The following is a 25,421-nucleotide window of genomic DNA, read 5'->3' as shown; positions in this document are numbered from 1 at the left end:
AAATACGAGAAAGCAAGGACTATTCAATTATCACGAAAATTGACAGAAGGTGATAAATTACCGAAGCTCGGATGTTATCATTTTACACCTATCGACAACTCTAGTAGTTACTCCTTGTTCTCTCAGTTGGATTGCATATCTAGTCGTTATAGAAAAACAATATATTCATTTAACATCTCTTGCATCATCCATTCATTATGTTCTCAGTCTAGTACTTACTACGTTTTTTATAACAATGTTTTATTTTGTAATAAATTTATTTATAAAGCAAAAGGAATGATTCACTTTTAAGAATTGTAAACTAGAATATAATAATATAATGGTATATTATAAAAACATATTTAAACGACTATTTAGAAGACTTAAATATTAGTGTTGAAAAATTTAACAAACATATAATTGCAGAATACCTAAAACGAGGCGTTTTAGGTAGACATGAAAATAATATAAGAACATTTCTGATTCCGTTTCTTTTTGAAAAGTTACATTTTTAAAAGAGCTTTGGATTTTTTATTATACTTTATATTTTGATATGAAGCATATCAAATTAAAATATCCAAAATATTTTTACTATGATTAGCTCAAGAATAATATTTTTATTTTTATGGAATAAGATTATTAATCTGTTTACCTATCATAATAATCTACTTATATTTCTTACCTCAAGATCAATTGATGGAATGATAATGATTATAATTCGACAAAAAACGAAGTGAAATGGTTGAGTCTTTCTCAAATTAAAACAAGTTCTCATTATAAATTACGCAATGTTTCGCCGTTTACGTTTGCAGCATCATCAGACACTAAATTTACTACACAATATATTAAATAAAAAATATCCATTTTACAGATATGGCAAAAAACAATCAATATGTACAATACAACGTTTTTGTCAAAATTCGCATAATCTCATTAGTGGAAGCATAGTCACCTCATCATAAAATAAAAAAAAATTGTTTGTATAAAACATTGTATTGTATAAGTAATAATCACAATTAATTATCTCATCAAGGATAATAATTGTATTTGTATTTAATCATATTAATATCAGTAGTTAATTTTATGATCTTTCTATGTTTAAAAAACAGAAAAGTATAACTTTTTAATTATGTATTTTGATTGGTCCAATTGATTTGATATAATAGTTACCTTTTATTTAAATTATATCGAAAGGTTTAATCGAGCTTAGGAATTTTTATTTATTTTTGCACCTTTACTAATTTTTATGCCATAGTTGACCTTGTTTAATATTTATTCCGATAAGTTCTTTCTTTATTTCTTTGTACTACAGAGGAGTTTGATGAAAAAAACTCAACACTTCCTTATATTTTATTTTGTAATTCATTGTAATCGCAGTTTTCATATTGAATACATTTTTGAGCAAATTTTTCTTGGGAAATTAAATGAGCATAATAATTAATACAAGCTTGTATTGATGATAATGAAAGAGGTAAAAATGGGAAAACAAACAGACAAATAGATTTAAAAAACAGATTTGAAACTCTGTAATTATAGCTTATTATGTTACAGAAGACCAGGCGTGGAGGCATTAATTACTTTCTCGCCCATTTCAGCAGTTTTAGGGCCCCTATATAGAATTAATATATGCTGAAAAGTCTACTAGGGGCAATTCAACAAGTAAAAGTCTTCAGGAAAGCGTACGCCGCCAGATTTCATGAGTATAAAATAGAAAATCCAATATTTTCGCTATTGTTTTGTACTCTAACCGCATATGTGCACAGGAAGTAAAGCGTATCAGCCTAGTTAACTGCATATCATCAGCATTATACAGCGATGCACTTCTCTATCTTAGCGGAACTCGCCATATAAAGCTCTACTTTTTCTTTCGCACACTCAAAGTGTATTTATCAGTATTTGAGTTTGTTCATGAGTATCATTTGAGCTAAGTGTGCATAAAATTGAAAATTTTTACACATTATTTTGATTTCAATATATATTAGTAGATGAAAAAGTTACAACTTTATTAAAAATTACTTCGCAATGATTGTATTCTATGTCAAACTTCACACACACACACACACACACACACACACACACACACACACACACACACACACACACACACACACACACACCAGGCTAATTTTTATTAGTTTGTAAAGCCATTTTCAAAATCAATGAACGCGTACTTAAAGTAGTAAATTTAGAGGTGCTAAATTTCTAAAAGTAATTAATCTTTAGCTTATCACATGTACGTTCTTTCATATTCGTTACATTCAGAATAAAAAATGAGTAGTCTTTAACTGAATATGTAAAATTATCTTACATTTCGGACTGTGTAAAAAATTATATCCTTCATCGCTTATTTCATTACTTGTAATCCAGCATTATATAATTTTAAATTTACTATACTTACATAAAAAAAGCTTAGTTACTACAATGTCGCGATAAATATTAACAGTAATTGGTAGTTAATTACATCACTATTATATAGAAAAGTTAATATTTTTCATTTCTTTTTAATTTCTGTTTTTTTTCTATGTTTTAATAGAGGTAATAGATAACTAAAAGTGCTTGATTAAGAAAAAATAAATTATTTTTCGATACATCTTGTATTTTAACTATATCGTTTTAAATATCTCGTAGAAAATAAAAACTTCTAACGATTTAAAAAAATGATCACCTTACTATCGAAGCGTATAATTTCGTTTCTACAAAATTTTATTAAATTATACTTACATAGCTTTGATACTTATGACTTTGCGTATTGATCGATTCGCCTGCGGTTCATCTAGATTGATGAGCAAAATTGTGGTGACAATTCGAACAGAGAGAAATATAGATTTTCAAATTATTTTATTACATTATACAGGCAACTTTTCACAAGTGCCATTTTATCACAAAAGTTTGAAACATCGATAAAAAAATTCAGCTTACAATTTAAAGTCTTCCTGAAGCAACTAAGGTGGAATTAAAAAATCACATAGTTTATTTATAAACGGCAATCTCCAAAAATAATTAATTCGTCAATCGCTTATTCAATTACTTTTATGGATTTTTTTAATAGTTTTTTATTCGATGCGCAAAATATTAATTATGTAAGTTCAATTTTCATGCGATTCCTTTGGCAAAGATATATACTTCTTCAGTTAAATAACTATCATTTTCCAACCGATAGTTAAATCATATAGACAGTCAAAGAACTTATATATTTTTAATTGTATTTGATTTGAATAACTTAAAACAGTAGGGTAGAAATAAAATTATATATAATACATAAAAATAAATAAAAACCGGTCATATCACATCCTTTGTAGATCCACCGCTAAGAATAGAAAGAGAGAGAGAGAGAGAGAGAGAGAGAGAGGGCAGAGAGAAAGCGAGAAAGATATACATACAGATTTGAGAAAGTTATAAATATATAAGTTGAGTCAAGTAGCCACAGTCCCTTCAAATTATTGAAACGTATATTACCGTGAATTGATTGGATAGGTTAATGACTTTAAACGATTCATATACCCGGTAATCTTATAGTGACTCTCAGTCTATTCTACTGATGGTCATTGAATATACTTCTTTTCCGTGTAATATTTTCACTTCTAAGGATACAAATTAAATGCCATAGAACATCCGCTACAATTTTCACATGCAATTATATTTAATAAGTATTTTAAATTATTAAGTATTTAAGAAGACGATAATTCTTCTAGAGTAGCGAGTAAAATGAATCGATTCTAATTGAGGAAATGATAGTATAAATTTCACTAAGTGCAAAATATTGTAGATGAGAGCTCGTTAATCTATAACTATTTCTTGTCATATTCTACAAAAATTAAATCTATTATTATCAAAAAAGTTGTCTATTTTTTATTTCTTATGAAATACAGGATACGAGATTTTTCTTATAATTTAGAAATCTAATTTGTTAGCAGAACGTTCCATATTTTAGAGCAGATAATGCATCAAAATAAAAATAAACAATAACATAAAACAATCACATATTTATGTATTATTTGACATATAAAAATTGATTCTTTAAAATTAAAATAGCAGAAGATATTTGAATTTTGAGCAGTGAAAATATACAAAGTATATATTCTCCATTTAAAATATTCATGATACTGTAAAATGTATTCTTAATTAAAAGTCTACTTTAACAATTAGTGTGAAGTGAAATTATGACTATAAAAGAGTATTCATCTATTTGAAAATATTGAATTTTAAATTTAGATTAGAATGTTGTAAATAATTGCTGTACTTATCGTGAATGCTTTGTGTTAAACAAATTTTATTGTGATGTTTATTTCAATATACAAACTTTATAAAAACTTGTCAAATAACGGATATTAATACAAATAAAAATACCGCGACTTTCAGTTATTTCACGAGTGATTAACTGCTATGAAAGTTTTACGTAAACGTAATTACTATTGTACTGAAATTGTCACTTTAATAGTTTATTAAAGTTGGTGTTGTGACGTCGGGGTCACTCTCAGGTACGCTTGGAGCAAGCGTAAACTCAGGGTTGCTCTGATTTGGCTATCGTGTAACACACAAGCCGGGACGAGCAATATTGTTGCGTTGAGAAAACTGTATGCTAACGGGGAATGTAATAACCAAATGTTATTACGAACACACCAGACTCACGCTTAATGTGTTCTTAAGGGACTTTAATGGAAATTCACCAGACTCACGCTTAATGAATTTCCAAAAGAAAGGCGGATTACTTAAAGAAAGAAAAGGATAGCCAGGTTTAAGATTTTACTTACTTTTATTTTATCAATTTAGTTATTATTAATGTTGCGTTCTCTCTCTGCTCTTTGGCCTCTTTCTCTCTCTATATGTTCTGAATATAGTTGGGTGATTTGATGCTTGCTCCGGGACTCGCTCACTAGTAAAAACTTCTTATTACGGACTTCCTGGTGCTCACTCCGCACTTACTCTATCTGAACTTGACTTCCTCTAACTTAACTGACTGAACTGAGCTTAACTTCACTTAACTTCCTCTCCAGCCTTGTACAGAGCTTTTTATAAGCCGTGGGTGGTTGGGTGGAAATCCCTTTCCTCAGGCCCATGAAGCGATAACGGCTAAATTTTGTATTGGTCGGAAATTTTCTAATCATATCCAGAATTTCTTTATTGGTCTGTGGGCGTGAATTTTCAGAGAGAGAAAGGGCGGTCCCTTTTTAACTTGGGCCCTTTTCTCCAGAGATGGCTCTCGGAGTGCCACTTTTAAGAGCAAGAGTAACGCTATAGCTTATAATTACTTATACATAATTGTACTAAACTTAATTAATTATGACGATACATAGTGACTATTATGAACATTCAGAAAAATTCAAACCTTTTACGATTTATTATAAAATACATTATTGTTCTATTTATTGGTTATTCGGTGACAAAAAGGTGCGCATTATAATGGCTTACAAAATTGATGAAAATCTATTTAATATTACGGATATTTTCTTAAAAATCGGTGGGAAAAAAAAAGATAGATTGCATTTTTATGGTCCCCTTCCATTATCGGCGTGATAACACTTCACGATGTATACGCGATGATCGTAGGCCCCTGTCAACACATACGTGTGGGACAAAGCAGGATAGAGCGTTGATTGTAAGCTTGAGTACGCAGGCTCGGGCCACTATCAAAGTTTATATTTCGAATGCGTTTTCATCGTGGGAAATCAGGAAGGTTCCCACTCCGTTCGTCATATTTAATAATTAAATATAAAAAAAACTAAGTTATGGCTAGCCGTCACAGTGTCGTAGAATTTATTCAAATGAGTTCCTGACTTCCTACGTAACTGACGTAGTTCTCGAATTTCTTGAAACCGTAGTTCATGTCACTAAATATGGAATTTCCATGGAAATATGAATAAAGGACTGTGTATGCGTACCTAAATTGTATATATTATCATTATGAGTCTGCTAAAATATCTCACTTTATAATAAGTTACTTTTACCTATAAGTAATATATATTTTAATAAAAATATTCTAATAAAATGAAATATATTTAATAATTATAGTAGTAATCTTATAAATAATATATAAAGGTTACCTTTATGCAGCGTAATATCACTTATTTTATTATAATTATCTACAAAATTTTAACTATAGTACAAACAGTGTTATGGAATTTTCGAATTGTATAAATTAAAGTTACATAACATTTTTTTTTAATAATAATATATCATAATGTTCTAATCATATTATTTTATTACATGTTGAAATGAATCTGGCGATTTCATATGAAAATAAACATTTTGGTTAAACGACCGATATGGCGTATGAGGAAAATTCAAAATGAGGACATGAGGAGTATTACGTACGCCCGATTTGTTCACAATTATCGCAAATCTTGTTCCGGGTAACCTTGAAGTCGTATACAATTTTTTCAAATCATGATTTAGTAATTTATCGTAATACTCGTGGAGCTATTTATTTAATTTGATGCTTCTTATACGTAGAATAGAAATTACATACATAATTGATAGATTTGTATACTATTTATAAATCTCTTTATTTGAAAATTTTTGTATTCCAGTAAAATTTCACCATAATGAATTAGTTAAAATAAATAAAAATTTTCATTTGCTTTATGCAACAGTAATAGTTATCTGAAAAACTGTACCAGCCGTTTATATGGTAAATCCTCATATTTTGCACTTTACATTTCATTGGTTGCTTTATATTCTTATTATGATTTAATTAAATGTGCTTTTTTTATTATTAAATAAGAATGATTCAAAATAATTTAACAAAAGCTCTATAGTGTGAAAATTTATTTTTGAAAAATAAATTATTATTAGTAAATACAAAAGTTATTGGAAGAATTAGAAATAAAAGCACACATTAGCGTATTATAATTCTAGTTTAAAATCACTTTCTCTTATTGTTTCAATAGAAGTAAATAATTTGAAGATGACATTGTTACAAAGAAATGAATATTTACAAATTTACTTTGGCAATACGATCTTGGAAACGTATTGGCATCAAATTATTGATAGAAATCTCTCAATTTATGAGTTGTGTTTAATGAATCATCATACGATAGAAGATGAAATGTAAAAGATAAAAAAATCATTTATTATTAATGACAAAAGTTGAAAGCTTGAAAGTGAAAGAAACCAGATCCACGTATCAATTATAACGTGACTCTGCGTGATGACCACAATCGTCCACTTTTCCCCAAGAGCTGAAGATCCGGAGCTCGATGGGCAAAATGTGCGTTCCGCAGATCCACAGTCTTTCACCGAAGCGTAAAGACTGTTGACAAGTAGTAGCTTCTGCAACGAGCGAGGAAGCAAAAGTGGAGGGCATATAAGGTGGGATGCTGCGCAGCCTCATCAGTCGCGGATCGTCACACACGCGACCTGTCTTTCGTACCGTTAGCACGCACGCATGTTCTGCGACAACATGAGGCTCGTCATACTGCCGGCCCTTCAGGTAAGCACTGTATACACCCGTATACTTATATAACACAGTCTTTCCTAATAGGTGGTATTCCGTTACACAGCTCTATGATTTTTTTTTTCTTTTTTCTTCCTCTTCTTTTTACTTTTCCGCATTGGTGGTTCCGGTTTTAATGAGATGCCGCGGGTTTCGGGAAGTTGACTGTATATACGACTTGTTCTTCAAGCGCTTTATCTTCCTTTTTGCTTTGCCCATAAGCTGGCGGATCGCCTTTCTTTTCTTTTTTTACTTCGTGAAAAGTTGCTTTCCGGCTTGCTTGCGTACCAAGTTCCACTGCGTTGAACTGTATTATGAAACTGTGTCGTGTTGTAGTTTTTACACTGATATTTAGCTTTGTCGAGTGCTGCTTGTTTTCTAGCAAGTTTGCCTTTTGTGCAATTTGTTCCGCTTAAGATAAATTATTTCGCAATCGTTGATGTACGTTTAGTATGGAAAATTGAAAGTTTCAACTTGGTGACTCAACATAAAATTTGATTCCAATAGTTATAAAAATAAAAAAATAAGAGATTTATTTCTAAAATATTTCTAACAATAAATTGCTATTATGAAAAGATATTATAAGATCATTTTTTCTTATATTCAAATTTTATTTAATTAGAATGTAAATATATCAATTCGAATATGTGTACCAAACTCGAACGATCAGTCCTAGTACTTCAAAATTTATTTTGGTGATTTCAAATGACGCCAATGAATTCTAATTTTTATAGATGAGTTTTGTTATTACTTGAAATTTTATACTAGAAGATATAAAAAACTGAAATTATTTTAATTTTCACGAGGAAAGAATTTCACATCTGAATATACATGTGGAAAAACGATACATTAAAACCGATGTGCAAGTGTACAGGAAAACGGTCAAGACGCAGCACTTTCACGCTTACAAATATAAACAAGTTTCTATTAGTAACATCAATAACACCGTTTCAGGAAAAGGATTGTGAATTCGCCGATTTTCTTATTGCTTCTTAGGCAGACTCGAATGGATTCATTACTTATCTGTCAATTGCAATTCATGTTATTGTATTTTAGGGAAATCGCGTTACGTACATACATTTCGGATTTCTATTTTGAAATATTGTTGTCCTCTTATTTTAATACACTATCGTCTTTGTAAATATAGAATTGTCGTTATTTTTTAATCTATCACAAAATCCTCAAGCATATAATTGGTTTGCCATCTAATCAACATAAAATCTTAACGCTTTTTAAAACTAGAGTTATAATTATAGTAATTATATTTGTGCTTTTTATCTGATGAAATGTAATGTGCTCAGTTTTTATAAAAATTAATTGACCGTCGAGTAAATCTGCAAAATTTATCCTATCCTAACGGAAACTGAAAGATATCTACGTTTATGCGTAAACATCAGTGATTATTGATTATCCATCCCGATAAATTTGAAAAACAATTCTAATGCCTATGTCAAATTTCGTATGAAAATCTTGACTCTCAATGAAATGTTTCTTTCTCTAGTAACACATCTACATTTCTCTTTTCCCCTAATCCATGCACTTTTCACGCTCGGATCACTCGATTAATTATGTATTCAATGAGAGACCATGAGCCTTTGACGGACGGTTACGCAGCGAACCTCTTAAATTACACATGCATGCCTTAATCGGGCGCCAGATTATTATCGCGGCACGCGTTCGCATGTTGTAATGTAATTGTTCATTGACTTGGCTTCGGAATTGAAGGTTGCATGTGCTATGCGTGTCTGCAATATGTCAGTGACAAGGTGAAGGTGAACAGTTCATTCACCATATCTAGTTTTGAATGTCAGCTAAACCGTTAGTTCATTTTTTTTGTATGATCCTGAAGTCGCAAAACAACCGTTTTACGTAATTATTTAATAATACGTGATCACTACCATTGAATAAAAAAATGTAATAGCACTCGCCGCGCATGAATACAATCGTAAAATTCGATAAGTGAATAATGATCTCGTGAAAGCTTGGATTATTCCACAGAGAAAGAATGCTCTCCGCGCAATAAACTTGCCATTTAGCACGTCGAAAAAGTAGCAAAATCATGACAAGTGAACGGCTTCCTGAAAGGCAAACAAGTTGTTTTACAGTTGTCCTCTTAATACTGAGCATATTATTCGAAACCAATAACGACGAGCGGAGCTTAGTGGCAAACAGTTCGTCTGCAGAAAGCCAGCTGACAATAACTATCTGGAGAATGGCGTTGACGCGGCGTGCTAAATGCGAATATTGTTTTTCGGCCACTCGCGCGCGCGATTACTTCCTGGAATCGACGGTCCGTAATTGCACGCGCGGAGAAAGTCCCACGTAGCGCGCTTACGGTACACACGTACGTGAGCACGACCAGGTGATAGATGGTGGGGGACGGATGGAGATTCGCGCCGATTAAACATCGCACACGAATTCAAGTGTCGCTGCTCCTGATGCTCTACGCACAACACATACATATACACGTAAATATATATAATACCTCCGTGTATAGTGAAAGTTCGACTTCCAATAATATCGTCATCGCGCTTGTTTCATTCAATGCACGTGCGTCATCGGTTGGATGTCGATATATATGTCGTTGATTAGCCAAGAACTGTGTCTCTTCACACGAGTATGTAGGAGAACGATCGATCTCTGTGTATTTAACATCACGCTGCATTCTTTTTTTCAGTGTCTTTATTTTTGGCCGATTATTGAGTAATGCCGGATGCGATTTTGTGAAACGCTTCAATTATGACCAAGAGAAAACTATGACCTCGGAGTTTCTTTTGCGTTTCGCTTTTTATTGATATTTCTTATTCTTTCTCTTTTTGGGGGGGTTTAAAAAATAAAGAAATTGAATACTTAATGTTTAATTTATGGTTTTGATTGTTACTATCGTGGATAAGTAATGCTTCTGTACCCTTTTGTGGCACAAAGGTTTTTTGGTTATCTTTCGATTACATCTTAATGATCAAATTAAATTTCACTGTTATACAATTAAATTTTTTTTAATGTTTTTTAATTCATTTTGAAGAGTTTTTTATCTTATACTCGTCTTTTTAGTTTCACGATGTAAATTAATGAAATATTTGCGTCCTATCGCAACAATTTTAATAATAATTTTTATGGTAAAACACAAAAATCTAAAGAAATTATTCATAAAATTGATGAGTCCTCTATTCTGTAATTTTTCTTCCACTTCCGTGATTTAAATTATTAATCAGTTTAACGATATAAGCCATTTATGCCTGCTAAGTTTTACTCTTATTACCGTAAATATTTTTCACTGACAATTAGGCAGTCTATTAGGAACGTATAAGGATGCATTTACGTGTTATTAAAAATTATTTAAAGCAATAAATTGTTTCTGACTTGTAGATTTCGTGATGTACAAGTAGTCTCAACTCCTTGTAAGAAATTTTAGTATAAAAAACAGTCATATTTCTATTTGTTGTATCAGTTCCTCATACTAAAAGAAGACTGACAACGATTTATAATATTGAGAAAGTTGCTTAATGCGAAGATCGAATTTCATATAGAATCACAGAAATACGTGGGGCAGATACCTACAGTGACATTAATTATCGCGTGACAATTTCATCGACATTCTATTTGAATTTACTCAATATCTATGTCTTCGTGAAATCTTTTATGGAAAAAATAATCAAAATTAAAAATGATCGAAATTAAAAAAAAATTTTTATTGCAATAATATGTTTATCTGGGCTCATAATGACGTTAATGGAAAAAATAACTAAAAATCGCACTAAGTTTTTGCGCTTAAAATAAGCTACAGCTTCCAAATAGTAGCGAATAGTAACGAATTTTTATAAAATTAATATTTCATTTTACTAATTATCTTTGTTCCTTTTTGGTATTTAATAGATAGTTATAGTATGTTATACTCAAAATATGACATATGTGTGCAATACTATTTCAAACTGTGAGAAATGACAGATATTGTACGATTTTGAATATTGATTTAAAATATTAAGATCTTGCAGCTCCATAAAATTAAGATTGTCAGTAATAATATGCGAAAAAGTAAATTTGTTATTTGGCCTTTTTAGCTAGAAAATAGAGTTATTTTATATAAAATCTCAAAATCATATTTTAACTTTTGTTACCGTATGTGTGGGAGCCAAAGTAACTCAATGGCTAAGATCTTCAGGTCTCTGTGCAAGAAGTTATGGAGTTAAGCCCAAAACATGTACAAATTTTCAAAAATGAAATTTCCATATGCCTATTACTGTGACGCTTGGTAGTTCGAATTCCACTTTAAGCCCTAGGTGCAATCATAAAGCATATAAAAATTCTTCTCTCACATCTTTCCAAAAGTAGTGGAAAGGTGGGTTGCATGCTTCTCATGACTGCAGAGAACTAGGACTAATGCAATATAGATTCCTCTGCAGCATTCAAAACGAACGTAGTTTTTGAAGTAACAGTAACGATTTATTTATACTTGATAAAGAATAATAACATTAACGCCTGTCTTATTTTTCAGGTAATGTGCTGCATTTTACTACATACTTCATGTGTTCTCGCCGTCACGAAAATAAAAACACCAACAAATCATAATAATGAAAAATACGCGAATGAAGAAATACCGAAAAATCATAGAAAGCAACTTAAAGATGAAATTGATTTAGACAATGTCTTTGATGCTGTACCAATAAAAGATGAACAGATTCCGATTCTACCACCAATCATCTTATTAGATTTTGTGAACGGTACTGATGACATATCTAACGATACTTTAGCAGATGAAAAAGCTAAAAGAACTATTGACGATAGTTTAGGTTACGGCTTCAACCGCAACAATCTTTTCTCGGGAAAACATAATTTTTATTTTCCAAGAGGTAAAGAGGCTACGAGTGTAAGTATCGAAGAATCTATTAGTCCTTTTGAACCTAAAACAGTGGCCGAGATCGAAAAGCCAATTACAGAAAATTCCGATGCAGACGTTGCTCAAGAAATACAAAAATCACATAAACCACTATATGAATTTATACCAGAACCACTTCCACTAATGAACAACCGGGATCCTTTGCCACTATATCCACCTTTTCCAATGTTTGGACAACGAACTAAGCTTCATAAAACATCATCTTCTGAATTCAATCAACAATTTCAACGTCCGCAACTGAAATTCGCAAGTTCTTTTAGTGCTACTCCTGGTTCTGATATTTATAACAGATTACTTACAACTTATACATCGATAAAACCAACAGACCAACAAGCTACTCCTACAATTTTTTCAAATCCAACAAATATTCAAAACTATGTCAGACCAATGCCATCGTCTTATGTAACAAATTATATGTCAGATATTCAAGGTAATGGTAATAGTCTAAAATCATCTTACAATTTTCTACCGAGTCCTTTGAGTTCTGAAACTCCAGTAAGTCCTCAAGACTTGGCAAGTTATCCTAAATATACTATTGAAAATGGTATAAAATACGAGCATAAAATAGTTTGGAAGTACCCAGATGGTAAAGTAGCAGAAATTCCACCTACGTCCTATATAAATATGTATTCCGAATATATTAGCAATTTAGCAAAAGCAGGCAGTTTTCGTCCATCACAATCTTATCAACCACTTCCAACGAAATATCAACAATCTATTATTCCTGGAGCTACTTCATACAACACATACACACCTACTGCAGATAATAACATATACTCACAAAAACCGGTGCAGTTTCCTAATGATCAAGATCAGTCTAGTAAGAGTGTTACATCTGGATTTATTTCATCTCCAACAATGAATACACCTATACGGCAAAATGCGGCTGTTAATTCTTATAATTTGCAAAATTATCAAGGTCAGTTTGGTTTGAAACAACATCCTAAAGTTAGTAATTATAGAACAGCTTCAAATCAGTATGATAAATATAGTGCTTATTCAAATAACTATCGACCAGCTTTAACTAACAATATCAACAGTCCCACCACAGAATACTCTTATCCAGCAGGAAGTCAATCAAGTGAAAATCTATTTATGACTGATGGTCAACTCAATAAACAAGTATTATCCAAATATACACCACAGGCCCAAGAATATTTGACTAAAGTTTTTTCCAGTGGTAGAACAACAAACAAAAATGAGTATCAGAATGATGAATTTAAAAACTATGCAAACACAGATTATTCCAGTTTATTGAATTACAATCCATCTATTTTACAATATATAAAAAATCCTGCATCAATATTAAAAGCTCAGCCGACTTTCGTTCAAGCTGGTAATTCATTGATTCCGGTCATTATTCTTCGAGTTGATGGAGCACCGCCTATTCAATCACAATCTACTTCTAATATAAACTTAAAGTCGTTACTTCGCCAATATTTGACGCAGTATGTCAACAGTGTTTCCAAGATTCCACTAAATGCAAATTATAATTCAGGAAGTAATTTTGGTAGTAGTTCAGTATCTGCTCCTCAATCAAATCCAGTTCAAGATATCAAAGAGCTCACTGAAACTTTGGCTTCATTACGTCAACGTGGTTATCAAAATCCATATTTTGCTAATAACTTGACATCTGAGTACATTCCGCCACCACAACAAACACATCAGCAAAATAGTGAGGCAAAACAAGAATTTACTGGACTTCATTATGGCAGTTATTATCAACCATCTTATTCTGAGCAACAAGATAAGATATCAAAGAAAGTTATAAACGTCCAAATTGTTGAAGATCCTAGATACACGTCATATAAAGTTGATAATTAAAAAACTATGTGATATTAGTTAGTGATCGCTTCAAAAATATTATATGTAGATAATTGCTGATGCATTGACTGTAAAGAATAATTCTAATATCTGCTCAAACGATTACTTGCGTCCCATGAATGCTGCTCATTTTAGATATGCAGCTGTAAAAAGTCGTAAAAACTAATTGGCTTTTCTCTATTTGTTTTATTAGATATAACTGAATAGTATATTTATACTTTTTCTTTCATTACTAAATTCTATTTTCTGAAAGTAACTATCAATATTTTGTTCAATTATTTTTATAATTCATCAATGTACATCTCTGCTCGCCAAATAATCCCAACGATAACTTCATTATGTGTATTTGTTTATTGTTATTTATGTACTCAGATTTAATTCGTTATATTTTAGATAGCTAACTATTCGTAAGACCTTGTCAACTTGAATATGCAATACTATCTGACTAGCCACATAATTATATTTTATATTTTAATAGATAATATATTATTTGAACTTTATAATTTGACGTAATCTTCATTATTGTGCAAGTAAACCAGTTACGGGTGATAAACAAGATTTGCCAAATTTTTATACTTCACAAAGGTACCTTATTAATAATATATATTAGTATGTTGCATTAACGTATAGTATAAAATATTAAATATTTACTATTTTGTATATGTACATTACGATAAAGTGATAACAATATTATTATGTATTCATTATTGATTTTATATGATACCGTCTAAAAACTAAAAAAAATAAAAAAAATTTAATTTTTATGAATTATCTTATTTATTTTTATTCATTCAACCAATCGATAATAAATTAATATACATCACCTTGAGTTATTTAAAAACCTAACCATGTTTGCTGCTGTGCTAAGATTATATATACTATTTTCAATACGCGTACATATATATACATGTTATTTGTTGAAAGTGAATCCAAGCAAAAATAAAAATAGTATACAAAGAAAATGAAGCCATCACCATCTACACCCCAGCGTTTGGTCTCAGATTTGTACATTGGAGGACCCAGTTAGCGCCTGACGAGCAGGTCCTGCCATAGTCACGCTGACTATCAAACAATGTAATTATTTTCGAGATACATGTATATTGAGTTCCAAACTTATTCGAATATCGCCCGCGGCTGCTTGTACTCGAGACCTTTCCTCTCCAATGTTCACCACTCGAAAGAACTTTATTTGCACGTCCCTAACTCTCCTCTCTACGTTTTACCTTTTCTCTTTATTTGATGACGCACCCTTTTAGGCCTACTTACATGTGCACGTTCTGATTATCGTACAATTGAAATTTATTTTAGCCCAATTTTAGAAAACCTCTCACCTTTCCATTCGATCTGCGAGGGATATAATTTATTTAAATAACGTCGTCAACACTGTGGAATAATAATACTCCATATAACGATTTGTTAGCTAATGTGATCATGAATAAAATGAGTTCACACGGTAGTCCATAACTTTTAGATAGAAAATATGGAAAAAATTATTTTGTACTCACAAATTTACGAATTTTTTTGTTATGAACATTATGAAAATAAACATCTGTAGATGTAAATTATCCAGACAATATGAGCAATAAATTTAAGTTTGAATTATTATAATTAACCATGAAAAATATTGATTGCTATGGCATGTATGACATGAAAAGTAATGTATAAATACTGTAATAATACTGTATATAATACTGTATGTAATAGTACAGTAAATACTGTAATATAAATTCTGTAAAAAGTAATGTATAAATACGTAATAAATAGTAAAAAAAGAAGATGAAGATATGTCAAGCATATAAGTAATAGATGGTAAAGGAGTTACTTGCATAATTTCTAACAATAAAAATTTAGCAAATTCCAATTTTTATTGTCTGTAAATTTCAAGAACAAAAAGCAATGGGTGTTCAATAACAATATATACAACATGCTATACCCTAGTTAGAAGTAATTATATTTTCCATAAATATACAGCCAGACAAAGTGTGCAAACTGTAGACCATTAGGCCGCAAAGCTATGAGGCGTTGATTATTCTCCTCTGGTTTTACAAGTGAGTTTTGATAGTATCTCCAAAGCTTAAATCAATTAGTCGTTAACGATTTCTATGTGCTATTGAAACACTATAGAATAATTACATATATATTATCTGTATATGTACTCACTTATATATACAGACATTTTTTGTAGTGTGTCGGCAAATATTAAATGATTGTGGACTCTTGTCTCTAAATCCTTATTAGCCAATTCACATCACGGAAGTGTATAAAATTTGAAAAAAAACTACTACTGTAAGGAAATCTGCCATTATATATTGCAAATATTACAAATATTAAGCATTACAAATTTAATATATTTTATATTCTATATATTGTATATTATTTTTCTATTGATTCTAATAGTAATGAATACTGATACGAATAATAATATACACTTCATCATTTGCGTCGTTTCATCCCGTAATTTATTGGAAAAAATGTTTACATTTTTATGAAAATGTACTATATTTTTAAAATCGTTTACATTACGTTTGCAGTAAAAAATCCAGCAGTTTCAAAATATCAAATTATATAAACTATTTAGACTATTTTACAAATTATAGGTTAATTAATAGAACTTTTATGTTTGATGAATTTGTTGAAATTCTTCTAGTTCGAGACTTTATGTACATTTTTATTTAAGAACAAAATATAGGAAATCTTTGTACATACAGATGTTGTTGATAAATGAAAACAGTTCTTACTGTATAAGATGATTCATGTGCAAATTGGAGTAAACATAAAGTAAATTCGTTAAATATACCTACACATATTACAGATCGTAAATCACCTTGGAACGTCCTTTCCACGTGTTCTCGTGGAAATGGACGAAGCGCGATCAGCAAGCGTAATGCGGGCGTTTTAGAGCGCAGAGAAAAACAGCAATTGGAAAAGTAATGTCCAATAAATTTTGATTTGCTTTAATGTGTATTGATTATAGCACACAAAGATTCCAAACATTTTGAAATTCAATGACGAAATAGTTTCAAATTGTGTATTATTTTAAATCATCAATCTAATTGAATTAAAAATAAATTACACATTTATATTTTGATAAATATGAAATTGAAATGTAATTATCGTAGTTAATAACGTACAGTTATAACAATAAAATGAATGATCTAATTTTGAATTTAAACTAACAATATTAGATAAAAATCATGTTATAAAGGAAAGTTTATTTTATTATAAAATTTAACAACTTCACTAATTATTAAGCTAATAATTCCAAAAGACAACTTACTGTCTAAAACGTTTAAAAGATAATTAAAAGATGTTTTACTGATTCACCTCGTTGATAAAATCGAATGCTATTGATCTCAGATTATTCTTGTAAGCTCTACTTTGGATGTTAACAAAAGTAGGCAACGTGAATGAGAGCAGTGAGTAGATAGTTAATAAGCGGACTCATGTGTACGATTTCCTTACGACAAATGAAAATGGAAAGTCGAAATTATCCCACATCGACACGCGGCGAAGGGAAAATCAAGTAGTCCTGTATAATCATCTCTTGTGAGTATGACATGAAAAGTAGGTAAGGCGGTACTCGCAAATACCAGCTCTAGAATCTCCGTTCTTCTCTTTTCTTTTTTCTTGGCTCCTCCTTCTCCTTCTCTCCAGCAGTTTTCATTTCGTTGAAATTCCACGATATCTAATGATCGGGCTGCTGTTATATACACGTACATAGAGTGTATCCTGCCAGACAACACTTATCCGGCCTTGCGAAGACGGCTATTCCTCGCGTGTCGCGAATGAAAGTATCTTCTATGTGTGCGTGCTCCGTCTCTCTTCCCCAGACGATAGTATAATATTTAGAACGATATTTTTCACTTGGTTACCAGAGTGTATAAAGAAAATCGTGCATCCACTTTGTGGCTCAGTTATCACGCAGAGGCTCGCCACGCACTAGCCTCCTCTTCAGTACTGCAGTTTCAGTGAGCACAAGTAATCAGATTATTGTTCATTCATTGCTCGAACTATTGGGTGAAGAACTTTTTGTGAGGATCCAATGTGCTTGCATAATTATTGTGATAACTTTTTACCCGGCGAATGAAGGAATAATCGAGATTTTAGTTTATTTCATCAAGGGCTACAATGATCCTTCACTTTGTAAGTGTACGATAATTTTATTTTCAAAGATTAAATTACATTTTTTCAAAACTTAAATAATGAAATGTAGGAGCTTCAAAACTTATACACACGATGATCGTAATTATTAGGCATGATTGTGCTAAGTTTTTTCTAATTCTAGATGTTTACCTACATACAGAAGCATATATAGTTACAATATTGTTTTATAACGATTAACGTTTCAAGTTGTTAACAAAGTTTGATACTTGCAAAGAAAAATTTCAGACAATTGTTTAATGATCAATTCTCATAATTTGGTTGTTCAACTCTGAATAACTTGTATGAAAAGTAATTAGTTATGTGTAACTTTTTGGAATTTTGTTAAGATAACAATAATAATATATTAGATTGTCAATTGCTATGAAACATACATTTCAATTTACGTATGTGTGCATCAGTAGTGGCCGTGAATTAGTGAGAAAGTCCATGAAGTTTTGGTTCTGTGCACATTCAGTCCTTATTCGTATAATGTACACGTTTGCTCACATTTTACTTTTCTAATCTGCTTTTCTCTTTTAGGTCATTTTCAAACTTTCCATGATATTTTTTTATTTATTTCACAATCTCAGCCTCATTATCTAATATTATTCGAAACTGATTATTCAGTTATTTTTACTTTAATAAATAGCTACGAAATATTAAAATTTTATTCTTTTGTTTTTACGTAACGTAACAGTTTTTCAGGTAAAAAATAATTTGTAAAAATTAAATATGATTTTAGGTGATAACTTTTTTATTCAGTCAGCATATACGGGGAGATGATATAGATAATATTTCCATCGAATCAGTTCTTGATCAAGTGGCAATTCCAACAAAGATTATTGAAGATTTTTTACAAAAACCATCAAAATATTCGACAACAAAAAAGTTTGCTATAAACGAATATCTTGATAGTTCTACCGTGCACTACGAGAATTCAAATGGCTTTGTTCCTTTGATTCCATCGTCACAGAAGCCATATGAATCAAAACAAGAAAACAAATATAATCTAAAACAAATGTATCAAAATCAAAATGATACGGCTCTTTTAAAAATAGACAACACTAAAGACAATACATCATTTCTCAACTTGCCAATGCTTGAACAAAATCGGAGATCATACAGTAAAAATGATAACCGTGATGAATTTGAATTGCTGAAAGTCAACAATGATACTCCCGCTGTTGCTAATTATGATTCAATTTATGGAAACACAAGACCTTCAGTCAAATCAGATCATTATCGTGTCGACGAAAATAATAAAACATCTTTACGAAATAAAAATAGAGAACGAGGAAAACGAATTCAAAACTATGCCAACAACTATGAAGGAACTGAACAATACGGTTATACTGGGAGAATTGAAGATAAGAAAAATGTTGAATATCAAGAAAATCATGATCAAGATATAACAAAAACTTATCGTTCTGGAAAAACATCTTTACCTCAAACTAATTATGCAACAGTAGTTTCTTCTAAGTCTAAAAATTATTCTCCAACCAAAGATAAATATGAACAATACAGATTTAAAAGTCCTATTATGGTTGAACCAAGTAAATATAAAATTGATGTTCAAGTTAATGGGCAGTCTATTCAAGCGGCTGTTTCCACTTCCAGCCCTCATATAAATGCTAATAATCAGTTGAAATTGGTACAGGCAGAAAAAACGGAACCTGAAAAATTTGTTAAACATGAAGAAACAAGTAGAGCCTACGATTATGGTGATTCAAGAGACGTATCCGATGAAAACCAAGATTATATTGACGAAACAGAAAAATCAGAAAGATATCATAAAACAAATCGTAGACAACCTTACAACTTTGACTCGTCTAGAAAATTACCGAAAGAGCATAGAGAATCATATGACGATTCATATGATGATCAAGGAAGAAAGCGCAAAAAATCAAAGTCAAGAAACCGCTTGAACACACGACCTGTACAAACTATTAACGATGATGATCAATATAATGAAGATAATGAAGACAACAGCAATAATCATAATAATAATAAAGATAACAGCTGGACTCAAATTACTCCGAATGTTGAGATTGCTCATTCGAATGGTTTTGAAGTCAATCAAATTGAAAAACCTAAATTTCATATTTTACCTGTCAATATTATATCTAATTTCGACCATGCGACAGCTTTAGACAACAGTCAAGGATTTGATATTACCAATGCTATGATAACTGGTTTTGTACATGATGGCTCACTTAGTACAGCTTCACCTCTATTGAGTTCTTCTCAAAGTTACATGGATCAAAATTTATTACAATCCAGTTCCTCCAAAACATCGAAAACGTCAATATCCGATGTCATAGTCGGGCAAAGTTCTTTTAATAACCCAATGCAAGCAGTCTTAATGCCTAACAAATTACAACAAACTTTATTCAATCAGTACATGCAAAGTACGGTTCCTCCTGCAGTATTTACCATGACAACTACCCCAAGTCTTTTAACTTCATCAACCATTGCACCGAATTTGCAACAGATATTAAATCAAGCGCAAATATTTAACGTAAATCCAATTTATTCCAACAATGAACAAAGAGAAAAAGCTAATTTATATTTAAATGTGCAATCTTCAACTAGCAAACCTAGATCAGACAGAGATAATTCGCGACATAGGAAAAAACATAACAATAATAACAATGGTCAATTCTTGGCTTCAGCAAGCTTATCTGTAGATCAAAACATTCATCGTCATTCTAATCATAGAGATAACCATAAAACTAACAGTTACAAAAAAAATACCGGAAATAGTTACAATACTCATAGTAATGATCAAAATTCGAATTCACAAAACAACCAACAAACAGCAAATTTTAAAACAGTGGTTCAACCAACCATGATCCCAGCAATTTTACATACTAGTATAGGTTTGATAAATGGACAAAATCAATTTGTTCCTAATTCAATTTTAATAGCGAATCCACAACAAAATTCTCAAGTTTTTCAACCAAGTAATTTTTATATTTTCTTTTAATACATACTTATTTAATACTAACAGCTCCGCTATATATGTTTTTTTGTTTCGTAGATATCGATAACGTTAGCGGTGCTAGTACAAATACCAACGTTGTTAATAACCTTGTCAATCCACTACAAAAAGCGCAATTACCTATTCTTGGATCCAAAAATGTTGAGATTGGGAATCCTAATATTGATGCTATTGGAAATATCAACACATTTGCTATTAATCAAATTCCAGCTGCTCTCGTTACTACACCCATACCAATCTTTACAACAACTGGTTTCATTGCTTCTAAACAAATTCCCACAACTTCAGAGCCATCTGTAAGCATAAATATCATTTTTAAACTTATATTATCATATAACTGAAACTGTGTTACAAGTATTTTATTTGTATTTATAGGGGTCAGATAGAACACTCTACAACCCAATTAATTTTGTACCAAATTATGATTTAATGAAAAGTCAATCAATATTAAATACAAATTTTGTTCCAAATGAACAATTTTCTAATCAAAATTTGAACTTAGTACCATTACTTCCTGGCGGTAACTTTTATAAAAATACGCAAGGGGCACAAATTGATTTAGCTAGCAAACCAAAACTCACCTCAGACTTGGAAAAGTATGCTGAAGAAATGTTTAAAGAATCATTGCGGACAATTTATAATACACATAAATGGAACAATGATCCTCGATCACCAGTAAATATAAGTCTTATTGATGACTCGGAATTAGCAAAATTAAGAAATGAACTGCTACGAATAAAAAGTAACATACGAGATTCAAAGATACCTAAAGATGTATTAGAAGCTCATCATACGGAAACTCGTTTTCGTACAGCAAAACCTGGTAGTGATTACAAACGTCCTGATTCATCATCTGAGCAATCTTATAAAAATCATTATAAAAGTCATTCTAAGCCACATAATCATCCTCATAATCATAGACCAAAACTGGAACTTAGTGAAATTCTCACACCACCAAAGCCCAATTCTATTATCTCTAAAAGTCCATTCCATGATAAACCAGCAAAAAAACGACCGACGCATGGTCCACGCTTAAATTTCAATCACGAAGCTTCTAGATTAAGGCCCAGACAAGGAATAGTTTCTATAAAACCGATACGACCTGAAGAACAAGCAAGTTCCATTATAGATTATAGATATCCCTTGCGACCATATTCGGAAAAAAATCATTATGGTATGCTAGATTTTCGCCGCTCACAACCTTATAATAACTATCCTACATTTACAACATCTTTCCCACAAAATGATCCTCTCAAATCGTCTGCAGAATTTCAATCATCGGAAAGAGATTTGTACAACTTCAATAATCAAAGAACTCATAATTTGATAGGATTCTTAATGAAAAATAAACAACTTCCTGATAGAAATCAAGGAAATTTTTATGCTAATAGGGATACAATCAATAAATATTTTGATGAAGAGAATAAACGAACACAATCACAGGCTTATCAAGATATTCTCCAAAGTTTCCAAACAAAATCCGATAAACCAGTTTCAAATATACAGTTCAGCAGAATCGTTAAAACTGCTTAACTATATCTGAAAAAATGTAGTAAAAAATTATCTGCCAACCACAAATTTTAAACTCATATTTAAAAGGTATGAAAATTCATGTAGCGCATTATGATCATTGAAATAGTCTCATATTTTTTATTAAATAGCCAAGTTATGGTCTTTCGTTTTCTTGTTTTATACGTTTAAAAGAAAATAGTTCAATAGTGTTGTGTGAAATAATTGTTTTTTAGTTTTAAGAATAATTATATTTATGGGATTGTTAGTAATAATTTTTTAAGAAAGTTTATTATATGTTCACGAATTTCTATAAACTTACTGCCGAAACGAATAGATATTTGGAAAATATAGAGTTATTACGTATAACTAGAGATATTCTCTTAGCAAAACGTTAAATATAGAATTGTGTATTATACGACTGATAAATTTATAAGTATAAGAGATGGTCATTAGACCATTTTCTGTAAATAAAGTTGATAAAAAGAATACAAATATATTATAAATATCTAAGATTTCTTTGTTTTAATTATAATAAAGAAAACTAAGCTCAATAAAATTTTTTTTGATGATAAAAATAGTTTCTAGGTTTATTTGAAGTCTGATATTTGAAAAAGGTAATAAGTAATATTATGATTATTTGTATATGTGAATAAAAGCAGATGATCTACAACGTATTAATTAATTATTTGTATAGAAAATAAGTTTTACAAGGATTATATATAAATAATTATTAAACAAATGTTATAGCTCATTTCGTAGAACTAATTGTATTTAATGTTTACAAAAAATTCAAATCTCCGGAAATTTTTAGTTATTATAAAAACAAAATTATGCGCAATATCCGAACTATAAAATTTTATTTTCTTTAAAGAATTTGATCGAGATACTAAAGTACGTAGTGCAAGAAACTCGAGGAGATAGTGATCAGTAAAGAGATTTAGCTTGGTTTTTCTTAGAGTTGTTTTTATCGCTTTTAGAAAAGTGTAATTTGTTCCGTTGCCGCATCGCTGAACACAGATTATAAAAGACGCTGAACAGCTTCACTCACCGCAGTAGGAATTATAATCTGAAGTCCGTCACATCTATCAGATGGACAAGATGCTGGTATGTGGTGCTATATTGTTGTTAAAATCAGAGAACCTTCTCAAAATTCGTGTTGTGCAAAGTGTATAAAATGTGAATAATTGTGAAAATGAAACAATAAAAACAGAGACATTCATAGTTACTTAGAAAAATAAATTTACCTAATTCTTTAAAAAATTTATAAATTATAGATAGGCTTAATGAATTTAAAACTTAACAATATATTTATTGTCATATTATAATTACTTGAGTAAATCTAAATTAATAAATAAACAAATTTAGAGTACTGACATTCGTCATTTTTTATTCCAGGTTAGATATATATTGGTGGTTTTTGGGGTTGCTGTAGGATCTAATTCTTTGAGTATTAATACTGATGTACCTTTATCACAAAATGATACATCAGCTGCATTGTTGGATTTTAAACCAATAAAAGCTGTGAAACCGAAACGTCAGCTTGGAAATTTTAATTTTGACGAAGGCTCCTTCGAAGGGTCGAGTTTTTTTAAAACAGAAGATACAACTTCTTTGGAAAATCTTGACACCGAGGATTTCAGTGGATTTTTACCATCAAGCTCAAAAGTAGCTCGAAGTAATGTACATGATATAGGAACTCATGGCACCAATCTTGATTCATCTAGGTTGTCTTCTGAAAATTATCAATCTGATTCTGAGGTAACACGAAAACTTCCAGATGTTCAAGCCGATTATTATTCAAATGAAGATCAAAGTGCTTTGAGTCAATCACAACTTAGCACCGTTAATAATCCGGGAACAACACCTCGTTATAATAACGTTTCTAATCAACCTAAATTTATTCCCTTAAAATCAAGTCCGTTTTTAACGGAACCAAAACATCTTCCAGCATTGCAGTATAATACGTACTCCCCCTTGGCAGAGTATGGTTCTGGTAATCCTACTTACACGTCTTCGAGTCAATTACCTGTTCAAACGGTTAGTCCAACTCATTCAATAACGTATGCAGTACCGTACAAATCTCAGTATTCGCATCCTTCGAGAATGTATGCACCATTACATAATCATAATCTACAGCAACAGTCTTATGGTGTACCATATCAAAATGCCTATAATAATATTCATTTTACAACAGCACCCTCAATTGACATAAATGGCAAGAAGTTAGCTTTGCCAATTTTACAGTTACAAACAGAAGTTCCAAGTTACGTTCAAGCTCTCAAAAATTCTCCTATTATTTTTGGTAGCGAGCCCGGCGGACTACAATATAAAGCTCAACCAGGTCATGGGGTAACTTTTGATTTTGCAAAACCTAAAAATTATAACCAAAGATTGGGAACCAATGCACCATTCGTAGTTACTCATAGTCCTAGAACCACACAACTTTTACCGCTACAAACATCAAGCAGTACTGCTCAGTTCCCTCAATACAAAGGGGCAAGTGTGTCGCAATTTCCAAACAGAGGATTCAAAGTAATTCCAAATGACTATCAAGAATTCAAATTACAACCCCAATTACATTTCAGTAAACATAATAACAATAAGAATAGCGGTTATCACGTTCCTAAAAACTACCA

At 30.9% G+C, this 25,421-nt stretch overlaps 2 protein-coding genes across 2 annotated transcripts; both read left to right on the top strand.

Moving 5' to 3' along the window:
• The first annotated feature begins 7,378 nt into the window (after positions 1-7,378).
• On the top strand, positions 7,379-14,129 carry LOC131667585 (uncharacterized). The gene is made up of 2 exons (XM_058941084.1): positions 7,379-7,408; positions 11,904-14,129. Exons 1-2 carry the CDS (start codon positions 7,379-7,381, stop codon positions 14,127-14,129), a joined length of 2,256 nt encoding a protein of 751 aa, XP_058797067.1.
• Positions 14,130-18,257: 4,128 nt separating this feature from the next.
• On the top strand, positions 18,258-22,806 carry LOC131667584 (probable serine/threonine-protein kinase DDB_G0282963). The gene is given in 4 exon segments (XM_058941083.1): positions 18,258-18,272; positions 19,015-21,238; positions 21,241-21,569; positions 21,649-22,806. Coding segments are annotated over 4 exon segments (3,726 nt in total).
• Positions 22,807-25,421: the final 2,615 nt, after the last annotated feature.

Source organism: Phymastichus coffea, unplaced genomic scaffold, assembly GCF_024137745.1.
Source record: "Phymastichus coffea isolate CEN01 unplaced genomic scaffold, Cenicafe_Pcof_1.1 PCOF00068, whole genome shotgun sequence".
NCBI classification, from domain to species: domain Eukaryota; kingdom Metazoa; phylum Arthropoda; class Insecta; order Hymenoptera; family Eulophidae; genus Phymastichus; species Phymastichus coffea.
The sequence above is the reverse complement of the archived record's forward strand: the minus strand, read 5'-3'. Positions and strand labels throughout refer to the sequence as shown.